This window comes from Drosophila obscura, unplaced genomic scaffold (genome assembly GCF_018151105.1).
Source record: "Drosophila obscura isolate BZ-5 IFL unplaced genomic scaffold, ASM1815110v1 contig_186, whole genome shotgun sequence".
NCBI lineage: Eukaryota > Metazoa > Arthropoda > Insecta > Diptera > Drosophilidae > Drosophila > Drosophila obscura.
In genome coordinates this window covers 3336906-3364784 of record NW_024542774.1, presented here as the reverse complement: position 1 = coordinate 3364784, position 27879 = coordinate 3336906, and the positions used below count along the sequence as shown (strand labels likewise).

Genomic DNA, 27879 nt, shown 5'->3' with positions numbered 1-27879 from the left:
GATTCCATTGGTCCTTTTGCCACAACAGAACAAATTCGTATCAAAGACAAATTTCTTAGCAGCAATTAGAGCGCACGAAAACAAGAGCTGACAAAAAGGGAACTCTCCTTGCCTCGCCAGAAAGGACACCGGCAGAGAGGACACTGATGGCCCGAGAAGGGGCCGGGGAAGGGACATAAATAGTTTTGCGGCTTTGACTGATATGCGGGGCAATAAAACTAATGAGCGTGCGAGCCAGAATAGTAGTTGGCAGTGGTTTGGTGGTGGCTTCCTTTTGGTGGGTTGCTTTGTGGCTGTTTCCCGTGCACCGTGGTCCTTGGTGCCGGGGTCCGGGTGCCGGCTACGGGGTATTGGGTTGGGCTGGCGGCGATTCATTTGCCAAATTGAGTGCGCAAACAAACCATAGCGAAAGTCAAATGAATATAGCGCAAGTCCAATTAAATGGTCATAAGTAATAATAATTCCGCTTTGATTTGTGACATTCACTGTGCAAAGACCGCAGAGGGGTAACGTCTGCTGTTGGGAATGGCTCTGCCAGACATCTTTATTTTGCACTCGGCAAAATTAGTTCATGAGATTCTCGGTTGCCAAAAGTAGAAAGAAAAGACACTCTGCTGGCTGAGAGAGGTAATAAATTGAAGCAGGCTCATTATGCGGTTTACTCACACTCCACTGAATGTGGGTGGAAAGAATCCCAGCTGAGATTGGAAGAGCATCGGGTTCGATCCTCTTTCTTTCTTCTTGCTTCGGTGCTTTCTCTGACCCATCACCCATATTCTGACTCTGTTGTTTGGATTGTTCTTTCTGGCTTAGTTATCCCTAGGTAAGTTGGCCAATTAAAAGGCAATTCGTTAGTGAAACTTATCTCCTCTCGGACATGCACACAGATACATAGTTTCAGTGTCCGTTCCCATTCCCCGTCGCACTGTTGAGCTCATTAAACCTTTTTGGGGAAGGACCAGGGACCGGGACCGAGAGCCATCAAATGATAATAATTCTTGCTGGCCAAAGCCGGAGTGTGCCTCTCCTCTCCGCATCTCTCAGACTCGGACTGGGGCATGGCTTACCCAAATAAAGGCGACCCATCACCCATCCTGGCATAGACCGTTCCATGTTAAGATATTGTATAAGAATATGACAAGGAGGGCTTAACTGGAGAGAGCCAGCTGACACGCACGCGTCCAGACGGGTCGGGGCGGCGGTGGGGGTAATAGTGGAGGCCAGGCCAGGGCATGGCAATGGCATGCATACCCTCACATCCTGGCGAGGCTGCCTTGCCTGCATTGGGCGATTATTATTTATTTTCCTTAATTACGTCTTAGCATCCTCGCTCTAAGGCGGGACAAGCACCTGCCTAGGAAGGGGGGAAGGGAGGGATGCTCGCACCCCTGCCCCTGCCTATTCCATGGCTCATGTGCTGTCCTCGTCCTGGCTGGAAAAGTATTTGCGTGGAAAATTGTGCGTCGTCTTCCCCCAAAGCCGAGTGTGTGTGTGTGTTTTTGTGAGAGTCTCGCACATGCTACCGCTCTAAGCCTTCCCTTGTCTTGTCTTTTGGGGCACCTTATCCTGCATGCTGCATGCCCCCCTGCCGCCCTGCCGCCATCATCCTGCCACTCACACCCCGCTGTCAACTGTCGTTTGTCTTGGGCGCGTAATAAAAAGACTTAACAACGCGAGTTGTTTAATTATTATTTATGACACTCCTCTTCCGGCTCTTGCTAGCCAGATTATTGCCCCCGAAAAAATGGCTGTTGCTCCTGGCGATGCCATCGTGTAGAGATTCGCCAAGAAGCTAGCTTTTTGGCTGCCCTGATTTACTGTCTTCACTGTGGCGCACCCAGAAAATGGATAGATAGCGAGGGCGGAGCGGGGCATAACGCGGTTGCGACTATTTAAATCAATTGCAGATTCCATTCGCTTTCCATTCCCAGTCCAAGTCCTAGTCCAGGTCCAATCTCAATTCATTTTCATAAAATCCAACAAAACTTTTGCCCTTGCCTCTTTGCATTCGTAATTTACGATGATAATTATGGCAACTGCGAATGACCCCCCAGGGAGGCTAAGCCAAGGCCGACTCCAGCGTCCGCCCACTGGGCACTGTGCACTGTGAACTGAGCGGATGGAAAAATGTAAAAATGATAATCCCATTGTCAGGCGATAATTCAAAACGGGGCACCGGTCGCCTTCAGTGTGGTGTCCATTCCATGCCATGGCCATGGCGATGGCGGGGCAGTCGTCGTCCAGGGATCAACAACTAAAAGGTAAGAAATATTCTAATAAATATTCCTTTAGATTTATGTAAACTTTTTCCTCTCCTTGAAGTAGGCTATACGAGTATGTATGTATGTATCAATGTTTGTGTGTGTGTGTGGGAGGGGGTATGGTTTGTGTGTGAGAGTCAGTGTCAAAGTCTTAACTCTGGGCATGAATTATTTTCTTAATTGGAAACGCTTGGCGCCAAAACACTTTGTGCTGATGCCAAAAAAGATTTGCTCATTAAACCGCCAAAGGACTTTCTGTCCCGCTTGGCTCCACCGCCCACTGCTCCTGCTCCTGCTTCATCCTGCTTGGCTGTGTCCTGGCTGGTGGTACGCCGCAGGTATAAATTTCATAAAACTAATACGAATTGATTTATGGCTTTCTTTGCTCGGCCTGGCGAAAGGCTTGCCTCCTGCTTGGCCCTGCTTTTTTATGCCTCAGCTACAGCTACAGCTCCAGCTCCAGTGCTAGCTCCTGGCTCCTGGAGTCGCCTTCTGAATGCCATTCCATTCCATTTCAGCCTGGCCTGGCTGCTTAAATCTCTCCCAACCCCCGAGGAGATGGTGGAGGAGCCGGAGTCCTGCTATCAGTAACTGGCATTTGCTCTAGACTTGGTCTGTGTCTAAATCTTTGCCAGGTTGTCAGAACAAGAAAGTTTTTTCCCCCTGTGCTCCAAAGGGGTGCGAGTGGGTGTGCCCAGGGTGGTTTCGGTGGTTTCGTTCGGCGCGTCTTAAGCTTATAATTCATAAAGCATTTAAGTGGACAAAAATCGAAATTTATTGCTATTCAAGATATTTGCCCAGGCCAGAACAGACCAGAACATACCAAGAACTGAAATGCTCGCTTTGATTTAAACGGAATCGAGAGAATTCCAGGCATTAGGCGGGAATGCTTCTCATTCCAAACCAAAACCCACCCCACTCCCACCTCTTTCGAGCATAAATGAATAATAATAAATATAATTGTCTAAAGGACATTCCCAGCTCTTGCTCGGGGAGTATGCAAATTGAAGAATCTCCTTTATCGCCCCCTTCCCCTTGCCGAGCAATTTATGTTTATTCGTGTATCAGAAATATTCCTCTCTGTGACGTATCGTTCGGCAGATAGAAGCAAATTGTTTTCCCCCATCCCAACCCCCCGACATGGGCTGACAATAAAAAAGAAAAAAAACCGCCTTATTCGCAGGGCGCTAAGGCATAAAAATATAATCAAAGTCCGGAACTAGGTCGTTTATGTGGCGAGAGTGTGTGTGGAGACATTTCTCTGATGAGGCCGATTAGAAGGAGTCATAATGGAAGTGCTCTGGCTCTGGCTCTGTTGGGATATCTTTATGACATCTGAGGAGAGGAAATGCTAAGCCAGCAAGATGCCCATGTCGCCTGTGCCTGTCCCGTCCCTGTCCCTGTCCCTGTCCGTTTCCTGGTCTCCTTCTTTGCTGCTGCTCGTTCTTCCGTCCGTTCCAGCTGCGCTCCACCTGAGCAGGCCCAAGGAATTTCGCATTTCCCTTTATCAGTTTCCACTTTCGGCTGCCTCTGGCAGATGGACAGATGGACAGTTGGGTGGGTGGCCGGACAGCTACTCCCGTAACTGTGTCTCCTGCTGGCACAGTGGGTGGGATGAGGTTGAGCGCTTATCTCGCGGCCACCGCAGCTGTCATTCAACTTAACTTAAACTTTGACTGCACTCCGGGTGGTGCGGCAGGGCCAGGACCATGCCTTGTCCTGGTCGGACTAAGTGCCGCGAAAATAAATAAAAAGCACTTCTTTTCTTATTAAAAAATCGCCTGAAATAGCCCAATAAAACGGAGCAAGCTCTAAGGCTGGAGGCTGCTGGAGTCCCCAGTCAGCCCCAGATTAGACGAGAGAGAAAATTCAAAATCAAAATCAATCCATTAACAAAAGCACACAGAGGACCACACCACGGAGGCTGGCTGGCTAGCTGGCTCCGTGGACCGTGCGGCATTAACTTGTGATTTCAACTGTGCGAATTCCCAACGCCAGCGATGACTTTGCATCGCGGCGGCCGCTAATTATCCCATGCAAAGAAGGGGCATGCGGCTGGAGCAGGACAAAGGGCAAAGTCGCGACAACAAAGCCGTTGCGCTTCATTAAAACGGCAAGGACGTCGAAAAGGGGGCATGAGGGATGCGATGCGATGCGATGCTCATTATCTGTGCAGTTATCCGCTGGCGCGTTGCGTGTGGCAACAGAATTTAAAATGTGACCCAGCCATCGCTCTCCGATGCTTGTCGCCGCATTCAATAGTGGATATTTTCGTAAAAATTCAGTGAGAACACACAGCGGTTGGCGGGATGTTTCCACGATGGATGAAGGATGGGAGTGGGAGTTGTAGCCTGACGAGCTTATCAGCCTTGGCATTACGCTGACTTCTGCATTCAACATCGGCGACTTTGTCTGCCCCCAGCCACAGCCCCATCCCCCGCACAGCATCAACTTATTTCTATTTGCGTCGTCGCTAACCATTTAAAATCGAACTCTCTTTGATACCCTAATCCCAGTCCTCGCAAGGAGTACATGGCTTATGGGCACCCGTACAGATCGATTTAATTAGCTGTTTGAAGTACTGCATCTCTGGTGGCTACTCATGGCAATCATCAGATGATTTAATCGTAGAAATCGTAGCCCAATCTGCAAGTCCGATAGTGGAAATTGTAATAAGAAATTTGTGTGTCTCTTTTTAATCTGCCATTTTCCCTGGGAATGTACGTAAGTAAGCAACATCTTTATGGAATATACATTTAAGACTCAAATATATCTCCTGCATATATCTTAGGCAGTTGTTAGGGTATACAAACTCCGATTGGCTTGTTGCTTCCACTTTTTGTTTCCACTTTATATTTTTTTGGAATTTCCCACCTTGCCGCAAATATGTTTCTGTCAACACGTCAGTACCCGAATGCTTGTTGTTTCCGACTTCTGTTCTTTTCCAGTTGGAATGGGATGGGCTGGAGTTCTGTTGGTTCGTCTTATTTTTTCATTTTTCGCATTGCATCTTTATCGCGCTGTCTGTCTGTCGTGGGTGTCGTTTCTGTTTTCCTCACGCTTCATTACAATACGAGAAAATCCGGTTAGAGGTGTCTGGAGGTCGCCTCCGTTCTTCTCCGGCCGGGATCCGCCTGCGGGTATGGGTAATTTTAATGCTCTATCAGGCGGAGTCGACTCCATTTGTACCGGGAATCTCGAGCGACTTGAGCAGCTGTTGCAGTTGCACTTGCACTTGCCGGGAGGCAGACAAGTTGATTCACTTTTAAACGACTCCATTTGCGGCAATCCCAGCCAGACATCGCGCGTTGATTTGTTGACATTTTCTCAAGAGGAAAAGAGCTTAGGAAATTTTTGAAAAACTGCTTCAATATATGTAACGGCTTTACGATCTTTTTACCGCCCTAACCAACACTTTTCTGATAGTGTAGTATTTTTATGGGCGAGCTTTTGTCTTATCAGCGCGGGTAATCTTATCAGTCCAAGGGGAAGCCGAAGCAGTCAGTCGGTCCCCATAGCCAGCAGGTGAGTAATTTTCTATCCTCTGCCAGTATTAGACGCGACATTGCGCGCAGGTCGCTTCGCAAATCGAAGAATCGAAGAATTCATTAAAAATTCCCCACTAATCCGAGGGCAAAGTGTACAATGCTGAGGGCGTGGCTGGCACGGAATGGCAGTCAAATACTAGAATCGTTGAGCCACCATTAAAACTACTGCAGACTACTGCAAACTCCAGACCAAACTCTACTTTTCTTTTCGATTCGTTTATTATTCATTTGTGGTGCTCTAGTTTTGCGTCGCCGCTGCGAGGCCGATAAGATAACGGGAGTGGAGTGCACTGCGAAGAGGAAATAACCCCCAACAGAAATCCACAGGTGAATAAATCGTGAGAGTCCAAGCGAACAGTGACGTCACACAAACGCCTTACAAATCGTCGCAATTTCGTGCTGGAACGGAGACTGGAACAGTTTCCATACGAATATTGTCGCCTGATAAGAGTGCGATGGAAATGCATGCGCAATAAAAACAGAAACACATCGATGTACTCCTCTCTCTCTCACTCTTTTATAGGCATGGGGAGTAGCCTGGAGCTGCAGGTGGTCCTGCTGCTGCTGGCATCGGTGCTAGCCAGCACATTGGCCGTAAATTGTCCCTGGCCCTGTCGATGCACCTGGATTGTGGACAGTCTGTATGCGGACTGCTCGCGAAGGGGCCTGCACACGTACCCGGACTTTGACGGTGTGCCCGTGGAGCACTTGGATCTGTCGGGGAATCAGTTCAGCGAGTTCCCCACCCAATACGCGGACACGGACTCCCTGATCTACCTGGATCTGTCCAGCAACCAGATCTCCGCTCTCGGCGGCAAGGCTCTGATCGGTTTCACCTCCCTGCGAACTCTGCTGATGGCCAACAACTCCATCGCGCGATGGATAGATCTCAGCCCCAGTGAGGCCTTCAAGTACGCGCCCAGTCTGAAGCGGCTGAGCCTCAGCGGGAATCAGTTGGGCAGTTTCGGCAGCGAGGAGATGAACCAGCAGCTGAACAGCCAGTCGCTCACGGATCTGGAGATGTCCTCGTGTGGCATTTCGTCCCTAGGAGGCGACCAGCTGGTCAATCAAATACCCAATCTGGAACGCCTGACCCTGTCGAACAACAAACTGGTTCAGTTGGCGGCGCTGCCCTCGCGCAGCCTGAGGACGCTCGACCTGAGCAACTGCAGCATTCAGCGCCTGTCCAGCCCCTTCCTCGACTCCCTGCCCAACCTGGAGGCCCTAAACCTGTCAAGAAACACGGAACTGCAGTTCGGCAGCCTCGACGAAGACCTCATCTGGGCCTACGAACTGCGACGACTGGATGTCTCCTACTGCAACATCGATCAGATCGATCTCAGCGGTCTGCCGGTGCTCACAGAGGTGCGACTGCGCGGGAACCTTCTGCGCGTCGTGGATGCCGAGACTTTTGCCAACAACACCATGCTGGAGGTGCTCGATCTCTCGGAGAATGTGCTGCGCCTCATTGGGCAGGATGCCTTCAGCAACCTGCGCCGCTTGAAGGAGCTGAATTTGGCCTTCAATGAGATAGCCCGCCTCGACCGCAACTTTATACGCAACAACGATGTGCTCGTCGAGCTCAACCTCAGCCGGAATGTCCTGCAAAAGCTGACCAGGATCGTGTCCAACTCCGTGCGCACCATCAACATGAGCTGGTGCGAGATCACCTCCATTGAGAGCACCTCCCTGTCCAGTCTGTCGGCCATACTGAAGCTGGACCTGTCCAACAACTTGATCAGTGACATCCCAAGCAACATGAAATCGGAAACGTTGCAGCAGCTGAACCTGGCCAACTGCAGGTGAGCGCTATCTCTCCACGTTGATTATATTCAAGGTAATACCAGCTCGAATTCCGATCGTAGGCTCTCCACAGTGCGAAACAACACGTTCAGGGAGTTCCCTGAACTGGCAGATCTCCACCTGAATGGCAACCGCCTGACCAGTCCCATTCCGCCTTTATATTTCCGCGGCAACAAGTTCCTCGACCAGCTGTGGCTGGGCGACAATCCCTGGATTTGTGACTGCCACAATGAGCTGTTTGTGGAGTTTTACGACTTTCTGACCACCAAGCCAGCCAAGGTAGGTTCGAGTCACCACCATCTGTGGGATTGTGATTGTGATTGTGATTCTGATTGACTCTTTAGATCAGGGATAGGAATCACTTGCGCTGCGCCGCTCCTGCAATTTTCTATGGCAAGATGTGGGAGTATGCCTGCGCGGACGTGTGGATGGTAAATGCCAGAAGCAGCAACAGCAGCGGCGAGAAGGCCTGGGGCATCATCATGCTGACACTGCTCCTGCTCGGTGGCCTGGTTCTGGGCTATGCCTGCATGCAGAAGTTCTTAAAGAAGCGCAAGCGGAATCAGAATCACAGGGAATTCGCCGAGAATGACGACGAGCTGCGTCGCATGTAAGAACTGTCCCATGGGGAAGTGAATATCATGAAATATACACGACTGCTTATTGCCCCTTCCAGACGAGACCTCAACGACCGCATCCTTTTGGAGGATGGAACGCCCAGCGTGCAGCAGGCCCAGGAGATCAGTCTGCTGCCATCCTACGAAGACGCCCTACGCATGCCGAAGCTGGAGCGACCCGTCAAATCGATGGTGGATCTCTCGGGGCAGAACAGACCGCAGTCACGAAAACTTCGTCGCTCCCAGACCCACGCCGATGGCGATGCCTCCCAGTCCGAGGGCGAGGAGGGACTGCAGCTGGACACGCGCCAGAGATTCCGCAGCGTGGAGATGCTCTCCAACCGGGACAAGGAACGAACGGCCCAGTACGGTCCCCGCCGGCGCACCGGCTACATGGAGTACAACCAGTCGGGCAGCCGTCGCTTCAGCATCGAGGAATCGCGCTTCCCGGCGGCTCATCTGAAGACGCAGAATCTGCAGAGCGCTGAGCAGATTGGGAACTTCCAGAGCTACGAGAACAGTCCGTACACGAAGCGCAGGCCGAAGATTGCCGAGATCCCGCCGTTCAAGAGGATCAACATGATGGGCGCCAGCGTGGAGTTCCTCACCGATCCCGAGTACGACGATTTGGGCAGCAAGCCCGGCAGTCCCTTTGCCAAGCGGAGGCCCAAGCTGCCCACGCCACCCACCATGAAGGTCAGCGCCCAGGTGTACACCATGCAGCCAGAGCAACAGAATCCGGCCACAGCCCAGCTGGAGCCGGCGATCGAGGACTATTTCAGCCCCAGCCAGAAGGCCGCCTCCTCGTCCACCATCGCCAGCGACTTCCAGGAGCTGCTGGCGCCCGAGCTGACCTCCCTGCCCGATGACCATCGATCAAATGTGTCCACCTCGGATGCCGATCATGACCTGGAGCGCGGCAAGCGCAAGAAGCGAAAGAACTCGGCCAGCACTCGGCGCGTCTCTGGCAGCTTCTCCGCCGCCACGGCTGCCGAGAGCTCCTCCTCGGACTCGGAGCGCAACGTGCAAGTACACAAGCCAATGCGAGAGACTTTATTCTAGCCCTAGAGCACACACTCCATTCGTTAGTCATCCCCAGACCTGTTAGCATATCCATAAGACTATTTAAACGCACCGCGACACAACTACATACCAAAATATACTTACATGTGCACGTGCACATTATTAAGTTACATTGTTAATAAAAATACAAACAGTTCAGACTAAGTTCAAACTAATGGATACAAGCGCGGTGTATATATACAATGTTGAATTGAGTGAAAGCTTCAGCAGACTATAATCTGATTTATTTTGTGTCGGAGAAATCATTCGAATTTTAATTTTACGCGCGCGTGCTTACTGTTTACCAGCCCTGGTAGTACCTGTATGCAAAGCTCTCAAAAATAAGAGCGAGCTTTTGAATGAGATGAAAAATAAAGCTTCAAAGTCAACTGGAAGTTGTGCACGCCATCTGTTGGCCGTTGGTTATTAGAAACCTGTTCAGCGCCACTACGACAAAGCAGCGTAGCTACTCACGTTTCATGGCTGCGAGCCTTTGTCAGATATCAATATTATATTCATATCTGACAAGAGCCCACCGCCATACAGTGGCATAAGTGTCGCGGTTCTGGCGTGCAACTTACCAACGGAAATGGTCCCACATAAAATCCGTCATCACGTTTAAACATTTACGAATTTTAAAATTTTTCTATACTGAAAAGATCTCTAATTTGAATTGAAGAGTCGCTCACATTTAATGAATTAACACATTATAATTTCACAAGAGAATGAAGCTTAAGTATTTTACACAATATAGGGTTTGTTTTGTAGATATAAAAGTACAGTATATGGGTGTGTGTACATCACATGCTGATGCCGATGCCGATGCTGATGCAGGGGTGCGCCAGTCGAAAGCGTTTCGTTTCGAAGATGTTCTTTTTCCGTAGATCTGATCTCGCTTTTAGGTAGCAATTTACATTAAATATATATCGTTTAACTTTGGTATTAAACTAGATTTATGCTTAATTAATTAATTAATTAATTTACTTATGGCTAGCACTACTTCTTCTGGTTACATTTAAGAGGGGAGCGGGGCCTTAAATCGAATAGTTTTTCTGTTGTTGTCTGAAGCATAAGATGGTTGGTTAGTGGTGAAAGCACCGCTCCGTGCCACTGGCAGCTCGGTACGAGTCGAGTATCGGTGCCACTCCAGCTCCAGCTCGAGTCCGGCAGAAGGAAGTAAATCTGTGGTACGTAGTAGGGCTGTGTCGAGAGTCGATGGCTGGCTCTGGCTCTACGCGGAACCACCCACCCTCAGTGTCCCACACCGTTGCCGTTGCCGTTGACAGTAAGCTGCACCTGATGTGTGGGTACGACGGGTCGCACGGGGGTTGTGATGATGTCGCCGGCATTGGACTTGCTGCGAGTGACCAGCATGGGGGTCTTGGGCTTGGGCGTCTCCGTCAGCTTGATCTTCACGCGACCCGTTTCGGGCGAGTAGACGGGCGAGTAGCGGCCCGATTTGGGTGACGACGGCAGGTAGGCGCTGTCCGGCTCGTTGTTGTTCTGCTCATCGGGGGATCCGCTGCTGCCCTGCGGATGCTGGGCGTACTTGGAGGCGCGCGGTGACTGGGGCGTGGGGTAGCGGGGTGTGATGGGGTAGTACTCGTGTGCGGCAGGCTCATTGATGCTGGGCACCTCCTTGGCGGCCCCATTGGCCGATCCGTTGCCGTTGAGTAGCGGCTGTTGGTTGGCTCCGTCCTTGGCGTCGCTGCTGTCGTAGGGCTTCTTCGAGCCATTGACTATCTGGGCCTCGTCCAGCTTGGTCTTCTCGCCGATGAGCGGCGAGTGCTCGAGGCCATGCCCGTTCTTGGTCAGGGGCTTGCCCAGGTTCTTCTTGTCCATGTCGAGGAGCTCCGTCTGGCGCTGAGCCTCTGCGTCGCGGGCAGCTGCATTGCTGTCGTACTTGCAGCGCTTGATGGCCACGAAGAGGATCAGGCCAACCACCACCAGGCCGATCACGGCCAGCAGGTAGTAGATGGCGTTGCTGTCGTCCTGCACTTTGGCAGTCTGAATTTCCCCTTTCGGCACGTCGGCGTCGATGGGTCCGTCAGTGACCACATCCGTCGCGTCCAGTTTGGTCTGTACTACCGGCACAATCTCATCCTCCTGCACGGGCACGGGCGCGGGCTCGCCCTCCGACCCCTCAAATATGCCGATGCCCGAGTTCTTGAAGATGTCCGGAGTGACGGGGGTCTCCATCGGTCGTTTGTCGATATCGTTATCGCTATTGTCGGCATCGTCGATGTCGTCCGAGCTGATGGGGATGCTGGCGATGGCTGGCATAATGAGAATTCCTCCACCACTGCCGGAGCCCTCGTTGTCCTCTTCCTCATCCTCCTCGTCGTTCACAATGTGCTCCACAATTGGCTCGACGGTGGTGTCGACCAGAGGTACGGCCACGGCAGGCTCCTCGGCCAGGGTCAGTTCCATGTTGGTCTCGCTCAGATCGCCGGAGCCTTCGACTTCGTCACCGGGCAGCGGCTCCTGGGGGGATCGAGCCACCTTCTTGGACTTGCCCTGGGTCTTAGTCTTTCCATCAAAGGGCAGGAAATCCTTGCCCAACTCCTCGTCCTCCTCTTCGTGCTCCCCCGAGGCAGCGGCCGGCTGGTCACCCATCATCAGCTCGTTCTCGTTGGCCTCCGGCGTGAACCATCCGCTCACCTCCTTCTGGCAGATGTCCGACTGCTTCAGCTGCAACCAGGACTTTCCCTTCACCTCCGCCGGGTGGCTGCAGACCACTGGATGCTCCATGTACACGTGGCGCTCCTGCAGCCAGTTTCGCACCTCCAGGGTCTGGCACGAGCAGTTGATGTCATTGTGGCCGATCTCCAGCTGCTGCAGGTGGTGCAGGTGGGTGATTTCGATGGGCAGGTTGGTGATGTCGTTGTGCTGCAGATTGAGAACCTGCAGGTGCTGTGGCAGCTTCACCAGCTTGGCGGAGGTCAGGCGGTTGTGCTTCAGGTTGAGCTTCTTGATGCGCTTACTCAGGTGGCCGAGCTCGTGGAGTTCGTTGTGCGACAGATCGACGGACGTGAGGTCCGGCAGCTTGTCCAGCACATGGCCGAAGCGGGTCAGCCCCAGGAAGGACAGGTCGATGGAATGCATGGGTGTCGACGAGACGATCGGCTCCTCGGCCAGCAGCAGGCCCTTGGTGCTGTTGCACTTGAGATGGTACAGCGGCTTGTGGGTGTGCTGGGACAGAGTGCAGCTGCAGTCCTCGGGACAGTGGGCGGCAGGTGTGGGCGTGGCTGCAGCGGCCACAAACAGGAGCAGGGCCATCAGGGCGGACAGAGCTGACGAGCGCTCCATTTTTGTATTTGTTTCTGTTTTGTGGGGGTGGCGCTGGGGGGTATGGCAGTGAGTCTTCCTTCCTTACTTCCTACTACTTTGTTGCTGGATATCTTATCTGAAAAAGTCGGAAAATGGTTAGAATAAATACTTTTAAGCAGAAATTATATCACGTATGTATAAATATCTCTACACCTCTCTCTACTCTCTATATGCATGGAGCAAGAGCTCTCTTGGACTAACCCAAACGGCAACACCTTTGAACGGAAACTAACGTAGCTTTGATCGCAACGATCGGAGTCGGTTATCTCTGCCCTGCCTGGCAACCTGTCTTCGTCACTGGTTGCGTCATACCCTCCTCCATTTCGAGGTCGGTCTTGTCTGCTTTCTGTTCTCTCCACTCTCCACTCTTCTGTTCTTCTGCTCTTTCTTTCAAGCCCATCGACAGTTGTTATCGATGTTAGATTCAGTTATCGCTGCCTGTTCAAACCCAGAGTATTGGACGTTATCTGCCCGAGGGGTAATTAATACTTCACTTGCTGTTTTCTATTTCAGTTTTGGCAGCTCCGTGACATCAGCAGGCACCTGACCCACCAAAGAACACACACACACACACAGTTTGTGGCAGAAATGAGTCAGTCTTCAAGTGGATTTGAATCTCTGGCTGATAGTCGATGGTTGATTAATCTGCGAGAGGTTAAGGCTGCGAGGTCTTCAGCTGCACTCGACTCAGAGCTCGTAATCAGAGCGGATCAGGGCAGAGCAGAGCAGAGCAGTGCAGCGGCTTGCTTTTAATCTCCATCTTTGAGGATTGGCCCGTGCGAGCGAGTGCCGAGACGTTTGTGCCATTTATTAGTGCCCGGACAACGCAAACTGATTGACGGTTGTCTCGTGGATGCAATTTAAGTGCAACTGGCGCTCGGTTCGCTCTGGACCCACCGCCCATCCCCTGCCTCTGCCCCTGCTCAATGATAAGCCCTGCTCATCTGTGTGTGTGTCCGTCTTTGACCGCAAAAAGTGTCGTGTCGTGGAACATGGAAAATTGAATGTGGAGCGTGGAGCGTGGAGCGTACAGCGGGAGGTAACAATAGAGATACCCCACTCAGACTGTCTAATCCTAATCATCAGATACACGGATACACCGGCAAAGATGCCTTGTCTGGGCATCTCATCTGTCTGATGGGTTCTAAATAGGAGACGGCCCCCATCTCATTTTGCAATTTGCGATTGGCAAACAAGGCAGCGAAGTGGCGAGGGGGCGAGGGGGCGGGCGCACTTGAATTATTCAACAGTTGCATCTTTCCGTTGCATTTGCATGAAATCAGAGCCGGCAGATCTGTCCCCGAAGCAGGGAGCAAGAAGGGGAGGCTGGGACTAGCTGCCGAAGGGTTGTGTTGGGTACACGTGTCTCTCCCCGGGGCTTCCTGCGCTGGCAGTTCAGTTGCCCCTTGGGTTGTTGGCTGATGAGGTTCGATGAGGCAGCAAATCCGAGCAGAGTTTTTATTCTTCATAAATATGCAGAGGCATGAAATCAGCAGCAGCTGCTGGCGTTGCTTCAGCCACTGCTGGGCAAGTAATTGAGGCATTCGCATTCGCTGCCCGCCCTGCTACGACTGCACCCTTCTCGCCCAGATGCTGCCCCCTGGATAAGGCACGAAATGCCAACTGGAAATGAGGCGTCACAGGGGCACATGCAAAAATGAATCTCCCCTGGAATCTTTTGCGCCCCAAGGTCAGTGTCATTATGCCGGCCACTCATCCGTAAACGGCTCGGACACATGAAAAGCGGTCTTCAGCGGCAAATTGTGTCATTTGTTTTTGGTTAAACAGCAACCACAGCCACCACTCACAAATGTCTTCTTCAAATGGCAACAACTTTGACTTTGGCTGTGGCTCTGCATTTGGCTTTGGTGTTGACAAATTGTCGGCACTGTGGCCTCATACGTGGAACTTTCACCGGGCCGAGAGGGGGCCGGGCATCTATCAAAATCTGTCAATTGGTGAATTGGTAATTTGCGGCTGCCACCTGCTGCTGCTGCTGCTGCTGCTGTGCCTGTTGTGGCTGCTGCTGGTGCTGTTGCTTGATGCAGCCAAATGCAATCAATGTGGTTAATTGCATTCGGCCAAAATCTGCAGCTCGATCTGCAGATGATCTCCTTCGCTATCATAATACGATCATCGCTTTGGCTTAATTGCCTTCAGTGGCAGTCCACGTCCCCGGGCATACCCTTTGATGCTGGGGCGACAGGAAACTGAAATTAGATCGGTGGCACACATGGGAAGGGAGCGAAAAGGCGGCGGACTGGGGACTGTGGACTGTGGATGGGGTTGAAAGTATTCAGCAAATGCCACTTGATGGAACAAAGAACAGAAAGAAACAAACTTATAACCATTTGCAAATTGAAAGAAATCAGCGCCAGACAACCGCTAAAATCTTAAACGATGACAAATGCTCAACCTTGACTGAGACAGTCACAGAAAGAGAAGGAGAAAGAGAAAGAGAGGGGTAAAGCGACAGAAACGCAGAACAATCTCCAGTTTGTGTGTTATTCAAGTTCCACTGAAAATATTGCCATCGCCTCCACCCCACCAACCCCCCCTCCAACTCGTTCTCTGCCAAACAAAAATCACAAAAACCAAAAACCAAAAAATATAAGCGAAAGAAAGGGAAAAATTAAATCACGTCATGCTGCGATCGCTTGCAAAATAAATTGTTATTTATGTATATATTAAATGTACGTATAAATTGTAGGTATATATTTTTAGAATTGTGCAAATCTTTTTTATACATTTCAATTCGCAAGAGCATTGTGCACCCAACAATAAAATAGAATGAGATTTTTGTTTGTTAAGTCAATTGTTTGGAAAAATAAATACGCAGGGAGTGGGGCACTCCACTAGACACAGATCGCAAGTATGTATATGTAAGTACGAGCATCTCTAGACCCACATTCTTTTTTTTTTAGTTTATTGAACCTCTGACAGAAACCATTCCAAAACTTAAAACTCAAGCAAAACCTCAAAACTTTTCTCTTTCGCACTCAAAAATATATATAAAAAAAAAAACTGATGACGCCAGACAATTAAAACATCAGGTGATTCGGCGGGTGTTTTACCCAATGAAGAAAAAACTGAGTGGATTCGCGGCAAAGGCTAATGTGGATGTGGTGACCGCATTAAGCCCACAAAACTCTCAGAAACTCTGAAAAAAAGCCGCACAAATAAACGCCAAAGCCAGAGATGACGTCTGACTTTAGCTTGTGACTCAATCTCAATCAATGGATGGATGCGGATTTGGATTTGGCCAGCACAGCTCTATGTCTTGGCCATTCACAATATTCGCCATATTCATTCAAGGCGATTGCCGAGATCATAAGAGAGAAAGAGAGAGAGAGCGAGAGACTCGTTTTGTCATAGACAAAGAAGCGGCATTGGCGGCATTGGCGGCACTTGCGGCAATCGGCAAGAGTCGGGCGGAAGGTAAATTAGCATATATTCTAATTTCTGTGCGACTCCGACAACTGAAGAAAAACTGACATACACTGCAGTTCCATATAATGACCCACATAACATATTCGTAGCGCTACCAATAAAGTGCCATTTAAGCATTTTGCCATTCCACTGTTCAATCAAGTGCAAATGAGCCTAAATTTAAGCGTAACCTGAAAAGCTGTTTCCCCTTTACATTCTCATTCCCATTGGTGTTGCTACCACGGCGAGTGTTTAATTGATTTCCACGAAAAGAGAGAAAACCAATCACCGGGGCCAACATACATAACAGCCAAAATATGAGTAGCCAGAGGTAGCCGAAAAAAAAAACACAAAATAAAAAAATACAAAAAAATAATAAAAACCGTAAAGAAGAGGGAAGAAAAGTGCAGAGCGTAAGCTAAAATTATGTGAATTATGCAAAACGTGTTGGGTAAAGCAGGAAAAGAAGTGAAGAGAAGTAGAGTCAATGTACCAGATAATAGCCAATAAAGAGACAGTGAGATCCGCCCCATAACGTATACGCCCCATAGAACGCCACGATGATCAGAACTTAATCTGGGAACTACTGCCTTCTATAGTTCCTGATACTGTAACGCAAAATTTGCACTTGAACTTGACCTACGAGCGCAGCTGTCCCTGTCTCTGTCTCTGCCTCTGTCTGCGCCTCCGTCTCTGCTGCCTCCTGCCATGATCTCTGTCTCTGTCTCCCCCTGTCTGGGCTGGCGGCCAGAAATGTTTGCTGACAGGGAAGATTCGAGTACCCGATACGAGCATTTGCATTTAAAGGCCCAAAGAATCTTCGACATTCACATGCTTTTAGCGCGAAACTCTCCCTCTCAATTGGATGCCGTCGGGGAATGCAGGCGATATTCTCAAAATAAACACACAAAAAGAGAAAGGCAGCCAGAAATACATGCTCGTATGTATATTCACATTTGTTTTTTCTACGCTGTGAGATTTCCGCTTGCAATCTATGCAAATATCACACCCACGCCTTATGATCCCCCATAGTCCCCATAGTCCAAAACTTGAGATTTTGTCATTGGCACAAAGAGATAGAGATACTTATGTATATGTAGATACAGAGACACATTTGATGATGGACTTGGTTGGCAACGAATGCTGTTGCTGATTAGTGCCAAACGCCAGTTCCCATAAATGATGTTGTCAGGCGCCAGAGAGGTGCGACAATAAACATAAGATGAGATCAGTAGGGGAAATATATACAAACATAGATATATCTTAGACCCGAAACCAAAGACTTTACCCATTAAGAGTGCTGGTGTTCGCAAACTACGCGCAAAGTTTAATGATTACCTTTTAATTAATATTATTCCGATGAATGATCTGTGAAGAGTTATCCACTTAGCAGGGAGGAAATCATTCTGCTGACTCGGCTGACACGAATGACTCGCACTGACTTTTCATTGAACTTTTCTGGCATTCAATTAGAAAAACACGTTAATTTAGTCGGAGCCGATCAATGCCTTATAATTGTTGGAGGTTTATTAACAACACGTTCTCCTCAGAACAGATCCGATCCGATCCAATCAGATCAGTGCGGATCAGAAGGGGAATTGCGCCACGTAGACGTAGCCATAATTAGCTAAGCCCGAGCTACAATGTTACGTCTCGAAGCTACCGAGATACACACAGATACTTTTGTGTGCTGTGCATATACTAACACTCGAGTTAAGTAAATATCCACACTCTCGTTAATTGGCAAAAAACGAGCGAAACTGTGCAGAACGTTTCGGGGAGAGCAGAGAACTACATACATACTATAGAGAGGAGAGTTTCAGTTTCAGTTTCGGTTTCTGTTTCAGTTTCGGCCTCTGATGATGCAATTGACAACCAAAGCTGGACTCGAACACACTCGTAGATACTTGTAGATATTCGTACAAATACGGTTTGACCAAATTAACTCATTTGAGTGGGTTACTTTTTCGGCGCTGTGGATGAAGTCAGCAGCCCGCTCGACCTTCCTATGGCAAATTGCATTCTGTTTCCGATTAAACAGAGAATGAAAACTAAATAAAAATCTAAATTCAAGTGAAAATGCAAATGCAAATTCAAATTATACAATAAATCACGGGAGGCCCTCCATAAAATATCAATTGAAATATCTACCGATTGAGCGGGCAAATCAATCTACCTACCAAATCCAGGGGGCAATTTTTTCTTGAATCCAAACAATTTTTTTGTCTAGCCGTAGAACATTTTTACAACATGCCAGAGATGCGAAGACGATGCCACGGCGGTACGGGGGCTGCAGACACTCTTGCGTGAAATTATTTGCCAATCTGCACCTGCCAAATGCATTCCGCACACCGCCAGCATTTACACTGCCCATCTCGGATTCAAGTTTAATGCGGGGAGCAAAGCTCTCCAATTAAATGCGCAAACAAGTGACGATGATCGAGCTTGAGAGGAATCTTTGGCATGAGCGGGGACTTGGCTTTGATGCAATTAAGAAAATAATTGACTGCGCAGAGGCAGGCCGTTTAATGAGACCGTATTTAAACATTTTTTTTTTAAATAATATTTTGCAACTGGGATGCCCAGAAATTCTCAATGCCCTTTTCCCCCAAAGGTGTTTCCCCCACGAAAAGTGATTCAATTTTAACTTTACCGAATGATGTCATTTTCTATACATTTCGGGTTAATATGTACTTTAAAGAACAGATGACATCACAATGACCAAAAAAAAATGCCAAAAATTGGAGCTTCAATTCGGGAGAATACGCTGACTGACCTTCCCCTGCCCCAGAGCAAAACATATGCATGTGCATACCCGCCGCATGTAGCGCAGTGTAATTATAGACAGAGACCAATTCCCATTCCCATTCACATTTCCATTGGCTGTTGCACAGAAGGCCAGATGAGCACTTGGGCCCATCAGAGAAGTTCATGCCTGGGACACTCCTCTGGACAAATTAGCCTGCGGTTGGCTGTGGTGCCGCATGGGATGCACACCGGAGATCGCCTGATCGTATAGCCGTTTTTCATGGCTTCGCTTGGCAGTTGACACGTTAAGAGCACGCACGTTTGTCGGGCCATTTAAGTGGCCTCGGCATCGGCATCTTGGCCATTGCCATTGCCACTGGCACACAGAAGATGGAGCAGCAGATAGAGCCGAGAGGGAGAGAGAGAGAGTTAGAGCGGGCCAGCGGTCGAGCGGCATTTGACAGTTATGACCACTTGTTGCTTTATTTTTAGAGCCAAAAACGGCTAGGCCAGTTAGCAGAGCCAAGCAAAAGCCGGCCGGCCGGCCGGCACCCACAGACAGCAAAAACTAAAGCTAAAGCTAAAGCAAAAGCCCGAAGACTGGACTGGTTTGCTTCGTGATGATGATGACGGCGCTGAATGAGACTCGACTCTGTCTCCAGTCGAGTTCCAGTCCCTGTCTGAATCACAGAGAGAGACCTCAGAGCAGCCGAAAAAGCAAAAGGCCTCCTCGCTCTTGATCTTCAACGAATCGAATGCCAATCTCATGTTTATACAACTCAATTCGGGCCTTGGCTTGATTTACATTTACATTTACCTACCTATAAGACATGCATACGGGCAATCCTCTCCGTTCAGGCTGTGGAGAGCAGAGCAGAGCAGAGAGCTGCAACAAACAGATAAAACGGGAAGTTAATGTCACTGATTCGAGAGTGACCGTGTGCACACGGTGGACGGAGGAGCGTTGGAAGACATTGAGAGGCACTCAGGTGACTTGCATAAAGAGTTTTCTATTTAGCTGGCAATTATTTCTTGGCTTTGATTTTAATTGCGCGTAATTAAAGTTTTAATTGTCGGGTCGACTAAATCCATTTTTAACGAACTTTGCCTCTCAGAGACAGTCGTCTGTCATTCCTGTGAATGTGCCTGTGCATGTGGATGCATGCCCGTTGCTGTTGTTGCTGTTTTGACTGCTGTTGCTGTTGGTGCTGCAGCAACTGCAGTGCCTTCCTTTTGTTATTAATTTCCATCGTCAGCTAATCTTAATTGCCTACCATCAAATGTGTGAAGTGTGAAAGTTTCGATCATGTGGCGCCCCAAAAATAAAAAGTCTCTAGAGAAAAGGAAATTAAAATCAAATGAAATGGAAACTGGCACTGGCACTGGCACTGAAACCTGCTCCAGGGTCAACAGACTTTCGTATGAAAATCTATCCATAAAGGTGAAGAATTTTATGGCATATTTTCTCTATAAATACCCATGATATCAAATAAACAGAATAATCGAAAATCTTATTAGCAGCTAAATGCCACTCAGCGTTTCTCAGGGCGTTGTGTGCCACGGCCCTTGGCGGCACAAATGACAGTTACAAAGAGCCAACAACCTGTGGCTTAAGCCGATTGCTATGCATCGAACGTGACCGAAAATATTGTCACGTAATCGGTGGACTCCCACAGAAGTGTGGCCTGTCGATTGTGTATGGAATTGAATGGATTGGACTCGAATGGTGTCGAATCGAGTCGAGTGGATTACTCATATGACAATGATTCTAATAGAGGCAGCAGCATCGACAGCCAGACGAGGTCAACGCTTCATATTCAAATGAGCTCCCCTTCCATTGATGAACCAATAGAGTCTGCTGGCAGCTGCCGAACTGTAACTGTGGCATCTGCTGCCACCTGCCATCTGCCACCGGGCAACGCAAACTCTTTGTTTTTGAACTTGAATTCTTCGCGGAAAAAACCATCTTCAAAAATGTTTACAAATTGGAAATTCCTCTCGGAACCAAACCAAGCACGTGGTAAACATTAGCTCTGGTCCAGTTTGCGTCACAGATTCCATGGAGAAGTCCCCATATACACTGATCACTCCGGGTTTTCGAATTCCCTTTTCCCCAGCTGTGACAACATTCGGAGAGCTTTTCCCACTATCTCTGGGGCGGGGTGCTTATCTTATCGCTCGTCATTTGCTAATTATAGATAGAGCCCAGCAACAACAAAAACAATCAAAAAAAGGAACAGCGACAAAAGCACTGTGCTGTGTCCCCAGTCATGTGCACTTGAGCTCTTGGATTTCTGGGACTCATTTGCGTTTTCGTTAGATCATTACTGTGCCGCTCTGGCCCAACTCTGAATGTTTGAATGCACTCCAATGCCGAGGCGTTTCCCATTTCCCTCGCCACTGTGGTGTTGCCCAATGATAATGTTTTGATTGTGGCTCGATAACAGCTTGTTTCGCCTTATCGAAACACATTTGTTGCTCATCCCCATTCCCCCACAACACACACAAAAACAATAACAAAATACCAAAACTTCTGTATCTAATGGGGACAAGGTTGACACATCCACCAAAAATGGGACCATGAAGTGCACAAAGCTCTAGGCGGCACTAGGCGGCTCGCTGATGCAGTCCCCCCCACATTGACGATGACGCCTCGTCACTCTCAAATTGCTTCGGGGCGGAGGCGAAATTGAGCTCCGCGATACAGAGGACAGTTTGAAAATCGAAACCTCAGACGGGAGGCGCCAAATCATGCAACGAAACCAAGAGGAAAAGCAAACAAGCGAGCAGTCTAAGCATTATTGAACTTGAAACTGACCAGAACTTCAAAGAAACAGCATTCGTTCATTCGTTTGCATAATTTTAAAAAAGACCGACTGACTGATAAGTCGCGACAACATTCGCTGAAATTTCATTTCATTTACTAATCAGAGAGCCAAAAATAGCTAGAAATCTCAGAAGACAATAAATATGAGTTCGAATTAGTTTACAGGGAAACAGAACTCTTCTCTGTTTGCGAGCTTTTAAATGCAATCTCTTGAATCTGTAACGTTGATAAGGAAACATCATTGACATAGAATTCCGGAAATATTGCTGAAAATAATATTCCGTCTGGTTATCGAGGTTATCGAGAAATTGGGAATTGACAAAGCTCAAAAAAGAGGCACTCGCAGATACAATATTAGATGGCACCCACTAACCATTTCTAGAGACTACAACAACTTGGCTCTGACTCCGCACAGGCAAAACTTATTGGCCATAAAACCGATGCTTGGAAATGGCATGAAACACAGTCCCAGAGTTCGCACTCGCACACCTCTGTGAATTATGTGCTGGAAATTAGCACCTGCGCCGCGAGTGGGCCTCTCGAGTTAGAGCTGTACGAGTGCGAGTATCTGTAGCTGTGGCCGGAGGAGTTGGAGAAGTGTTACGCAAGAGCTGAAGTTTATAGCTCTGGCGGAAGATGCACGATCCACCTTCTCTGTCTCTATTCTCTCTGGCTCTCTGCCCAAGTCAAAAAATGATTGATACTCTCATTAGGTGGTGACGTTGCATGACTTGAGTTTGTTTCTCTTAACTTGACATGCGGCCATTCGTATTAATAATATTTCTGGCTAAAATGATTCACACTGCCATAGAAATGGACTTGCAGTGCGCCCGACCTGTGCGGCTAATACTAAGCGGGGGGCTGACATGAGTAAACAATCGAATTCCGACCACAACACACACAAACAGGGAAAAGTGAAATTTCAGAAAGAATATCTCGCAGATAGCTATCCGTATCTGGATGATTCAACAATATCAGACGCGACGCTTGCGGTTTCCAATTGTTTTACGTAAACGATTCCGAATTGCACGAATGGCACAGAAAGCTCGCCAGGTTCGTTCGAGTGGCTCCGCTGTGGTAGTAGGTAGGTAGGTAGGTAGAGACGTACATTTATACCCGTATAGATACATACATAGGTAGGCAGACAGGGACAGGGGCCCCGAGGGTGTTGGTGTTGGGGTTGCTTTCGAACTACTCATATAAAGCTGAGATTTCACATGAATGCGTGTGTCTGTCTGTCTATCTGTCTGTCTGTCCGCTCTCGTCATACATAAGTTTGCAATCGCTGAGATCGGTTTAAGTGCCCCTGCCTGTACCCGTACCCGTACCCAGGGGTTAAAAAAGTAACCGTTTTATTACAGTCTACTCATCTTGCGGCCTTTAATTTTTTCTCTTTCGCTTTTGGCAATTATATAACTCGAAAATCTTGGGAAATAGGGTCAAGTTTGCCACAAAATGAACCGCAAATGTAAAACAAAGAGAGATAATAAAAAAAAGTAAAGTTAAAATTAAACGATTCGACGAGCAACTTGTTTCAGTTCGAAAAACCCCGAACTCTGGCCTTTTTACATCGAGGGGAATGCCCCCACACGATTCAATCCCCCAGAGTAATTCCAAGACGGGAAGCTAACCAAACCCGATTGCGTCCCCATCCCGTTCCGTCCCTTGGGGGAATATTATCTGGTTCAGCATTTCGCCGTTCTCCAGCGATAATCACGGACCCAAGCACTCACACGGACACGGAAACGGACACTAGCATTTGCGTACAATGCTTGAAATGGACCTTATCAAGGTCTGAGCTGGCCTCCGGTCAAAGAACTGCACTTACACCACACACGCATGCAAAATTGTCGAGTTCTTTGCGAGCACTTCTTGGATATTTTATTCATACAATATACATATATTTGAAAGCACTTTTCTTTGATCAGATATACGTTTGTTTGTAGTATGTTTTTGTCTAGATTCCTTTTTCACTGTTTGCTTGTCTTTTGTTCTTTGCTTGCACTTTTTGGACACTGGGAAGAGGGAGAGAGACAGAGTCCTTCCACACGCGTCCCGTCCCGAGAGTCTTTTGATTCGCACTGCCGCAAGATGGAAGAAGATCTTCTCGAGAGAAAGAGATCGCTCAGAACCGACTGAGACTGCGACTGCTACAGCGTCCGCAATCAGAATGTGTCGCAGTCCCCATTAAAAAAGAAACACAACAGACAGGGAGAAAGAGGAACATACAAAATGATCGAAAATGAAACGGAAGAAATACAACGAAAGCTGCAGAGAGCACCCCAAACGCTCTCTCAGTCTGCCAGTGTCTGACAATGAAAGCAAAAACAACCGAAATACTACAAATCAGCAGCACATCGCATCCACGGCATCAAACAGAGCGCGGCGCAAACAATTTGGACCCGTAAACTGTGGAACGAAAGTATCTTAATAGCTTGCGATTTTTGGTTTAGATTTTGGATTTGAATTTGGATTGTGTTTAGCCGAAACGGTTTTTATTCTATTCGCACTTGCACCATTTTGTGTGTGTGTTGCGTGTGTGTATGTGAGAGAGTGGGGAAACGGAAACTATATAAATTTTAATTACCTACAAACGGTGATCGTGTCGGCTGATCTAGGAAGGGGAGGGTGACGTGACTACGAGAACGGTACCGTCGGACCTCCGCTTTTTTGCGTGTGCGCGCTTTGCGTACGACACTGGAGTTGCCCGAATGAAACGACTCGGGTCGGTACCGATACCTGGCGGCGTACGGGGCGAGCGATCAATGCGACAGACCGTAGAGCAAGGCACAGAGGCACGACCGTTCGATGGAAGAGCTTTAAACCGAATAAAACGGGGTATTAAAAAACCTTTGCACAGCTAACAGCAGCAACTTCGCCGGCTGGAGCGCCAAAGCACATGGAAAGCTAATCGAGGGAGAGAAAGAGCGAACGAAGAGCTGCGAAGAGAGCAGCAAAGACTCGTCTGGTCCGGAACACGTGGATGGCATAGGCGGCGGCACACGCGCACTCACCTATAGAACGAGCACATACACACTCACTCACACACAGCTTTGTGTTTGAGTTATGAAATACATAAACTAAATAGTCGCAAAAAAGCTTATTCATTTGCCAAAATCAGAGAGCAAGCGAACTGGCGCGAGAGAGAGAGAGCGTCCGATCAAAAGCTTATCAATGAGTTGAACCTAAGCGTTATCAAGTGAGCGATTTGCTGCGCGATTTATGAACATGTGGAAATACCTTGTGCGAAACGAACTAAAATAAGTTGTTGATTTATTTTCACACAGCCGATTTTATGTGGCTCTCTTGTGTGCGGGTATTTTACATGCGTGCAATTTCCATTTCCTGCTGTAAGAATATCCAAAGCGAGCGACTGGAATTTCGTTGGTTTATCAAAGCTTTATCGTATCTTATCAATTGCCATATATGTACATATATATATGTATGAAAACTGTTTGCTGTTTGTCTGAGAGCAGTTGATAAGCTCTCTTTCGTACACACATACATTGTTTTGTGGCTCTTTGACTCTTTCCCTCAACACACCTTCTTCCATCTACTGCTCCAACTTCAGCTCCAACTCCGCAATGCGTGTGTGGGCGAGTTTTGTTTACGATTTATTGGGTTTCTGGGTCAAAGTTAATGTTCATTTCTGAATGAATCGAGTGAACTGCTGCCATAGCCGATGAACATAGAACTCCATGTCTATGTACATACATACATATGTATTTCCATACGAAAGCATGAAGCAGCTGAGTGGCAAAACTTGTGTTAATACCAATGTTAAATATTTGAATTGGATTTTATCTTATCGCTATCGGCTCTCACATTCGCCGTGTTTGTTCTCGGTGCTTCTCCGTGGTGATATCACCATGCAGTCTACATTCATACACATGTATTTGCTCACTGCCACCCATTTCCAGCTGTTCCACCCATGGAGCCCTTTGCTTGCGTAACCGTTCTGCGCCAATCGCTAATTAAACGGATTTCCAACATGCAGAACAAGTTATCTCACCAGCGAAATATTCGCACCCGAAACTGTTCTTTAATCATTCAAAATTAAATGGCAGCCGTCAGGTCGAGTATATTTGCCTTTGACCAGAGGCAAACACAACAAGGCGAAGATCGAATAACTGATACCCCTAAGCAGAGCAAAAGCTTTATTAATCGTTTGGGTTTTTAGGTAGAGTAAATACATACATATGTATATTGACAGCAGTTTTAATTCCAGTCTATAATTTCAGTAATTTTAAGATCGTTCTTTCCTCACATTTACGGCAGGAGACGCTTCTTCAGGCCATACACATACAACCCGTTTTCGTGCAAGATATCTAACATATCAACAATAAAGTATCCGTCTGTACTGTATGTTCATATATATATATTATATAGACATATACAAATTCGGGTATATTTGGCTTTTGTTTATCTCACTCGACAAGACTTTTTCACCTGCCCAGTGCCGCATTTTCGGCACTGTATACTGTAGGTATACGTCAATTGTATCGGAAGTGTGCCCAATGCTTGGGGCTGATAAAAGTTTAAACAGAGCCCAAAACTGAATGGATTTCTGTTTTGGCAGAAGCAAAATTTTAATTGCAAATTTGCCCAACCTTGCAAGAACACAACTGACGTCAGAGTGGGAATTGATAAAACTCGTATGATTGGCGGAGCAACGCACCAGAGAGAACCGAACTCGATATTTGCTTAAAGTGCGGCTGGGGGTGGGTGGGTTGAACAGAAAGCTGAAAGCTGAGCCAATAAAGAAGTTTGGGTTGTGAGGCGCCCTATAGTAAGTACTGGGATCTATTTGTTTGTATAACATTGGTGTTGATCTCGAGTGATTGTTTGCTCAACGGTCTATTTACTCAATAATTGTATTACGCCTTCAGTCGATTCACATGAGACCTTTATCAGAGGTGAAGGACTCGTCAGATTCGATTCGGCAGAAACGTCACGAACAAGCGACAAATCAAATCTGCTCTGTTCTCGATTAGATAGTCATGATATTTATTAATCACATTAACCCTCTCCACTGACAAATATATCACTTCTCACCTCTCCACAAACAATCAGCAATCGACTCGCAAATGTTATGCAATTTCCACAAAGTTTGTTTGCTTCTTAAGGGAAATCTACTGAAAGTGCGGTGCAGGCGAGGCGATAGGATTCTCCATAAGGGCGCTCCTGAAACAGAATGGAATTCCTCAAGCGCTAATTTATATGGTATACCATCTGGATCCATCGATCCAGTGACTTCGCTTTGCAGTACCTTCGCTGCGTTGACTTAATTGATTAGAGCACATGACTAATTTAGCTGGGAAGCTTTAGTGCTGACAGTTTTGACAATGCGATTAAAGTTAATTATTGGTAAATATTGATACGATATGATATCTCTACTTGCGTTACCTATTTGTCTGTTCTGTGCTTGTGTGCATTATCAATTATTTTTAATCGCGAGTGCAAAAATTTATATAATACTTAATTTTGTGGAAAAGTTCTCACTGCTGAGAGGGGAATCTACACCAATATTAAGAAGAAATTAGAGCCTGACTATAGCCTGGCATGTGACTTAGAATGTATCTAAGAAATGAATTAAGGCATAATTCCATTCAAATCCCTAAATGGCGCGAAAAATCTTATCTAAAATAATGTTGCTCATTTGCCAGCTTAGCTTGACCCAGATTATAGAGTTTTTTTGTACTGCGTCCCGGGTTTCATTTTCATTTGACTCACTGACTGAGTGACAGGCTGACTGGCTGCCAGAGTGTCCCACAATAGATTGACGATCGCCTCAGTCCCCGTCCTCTGTGAAAGGTACATACATACATACATACATATGTATGTGCATACCCAGTTAGGCAAATGAGCTGCAATGAACCGGAAATTCACAATTAACCATCAGGCCGTCCCCCGCGCCTCCACCTCCACCTCCACCAAGTTTCATAACCAACTGCATATATGCATTTGGAGTCGACTCCATCCACGGGGGTGCAGCAGTCGGATCCGTATAGGAATCCGAAACGAAATCGTATATGGAAATCGCACGTTCCGGCTCATTGGGCGCTGGACATTTATTTCAAGCCTAGGTGTAATTTTCGGATGCCTTCTTTGGCCTCAGCCGAAAGACAAAACCAAGCAAGCAACACACAAAATTAAAGTGCTGGGATATTTTAATTGTTTCTACGTGTTGTTCTATAAAGGCATGTTCAGGCTTAGCTCAAAGTTATTATATTATGATCTGGCCGGCAACGTGA

General features: G+C 47.8%; 2 protein-coding genes across 6 annotated transcripts; one reads left to right on the top strand and one right to left on the bottom strand.

Annotated features, from left to right (window-relative positions):
* Nucleotides 1–1950: 1950 nt before the first annotated feature.
* Nucleotides 1951–9481, top strand: LOC111070943. Of its 2 annotated transcripts, none has more exons than XM_022362000.2 (5): nt 1951–2261; nt 6333–7611; nt 7675–7891; nt 7957–8222; nt 8289–9481. In XM_022362000.2, exons 1-5 carry the CDS (start codon nt 2210–2212, stop codon nt 9289–9291), a joined length of 2817 nt encoding a protein of 938 aa, XP_022217692.2. In that variant the 5' UTR covers nt 1951–2209; the 3' UTR covers nt 9292–9481. The 2 variants fall into 2 exon arrangements, with proteins under 2 accessions (XP_022217692.2, XP_022217693.2); XM_022362001.2 differs by lacking the exon at nt 1951–2261 and adding an exon at nt 5797–6136.
* Nucleotides 9482–9958: 477 nt separating this feature from the next.
* On the bottom strand, nt 9959–24467 carry LOC111070944 (protein windpipe). Of its 4 annotated transcripts, none has more exons than XM_022362002.2 (3): nt 24213–24467; nt 19620–19684; nt 9959–12697 (listed from the first exon to the last, which is right to left on the bottom strand). In XM_022362002.2, exon 3 carries the CDS (start codon nt 12598–12600, stop codon nt 10543–10545), a length of 2058 nt encoding a protein of 685 aa, XP_022217694.2. In that variant the 5' UTR covers nt 12601–12697; nt 19620–19684; nt 24213–24467; the 3' UTR covers nt 9959–10542. The 4 variants fall into 4 exon arrangements, with proteins under 4 accessions (XP_022217694.2, XP_022217697.2, XP_022217696.2 ...); XM_022362005.2 differs by having other exon boundaries at nt 24217–24467; XM_022362004.2 differs by lacking the exon at nt 19620–19684.
* Nucleotides 24468–27879: the final 3412 nt, after the last annotated feature.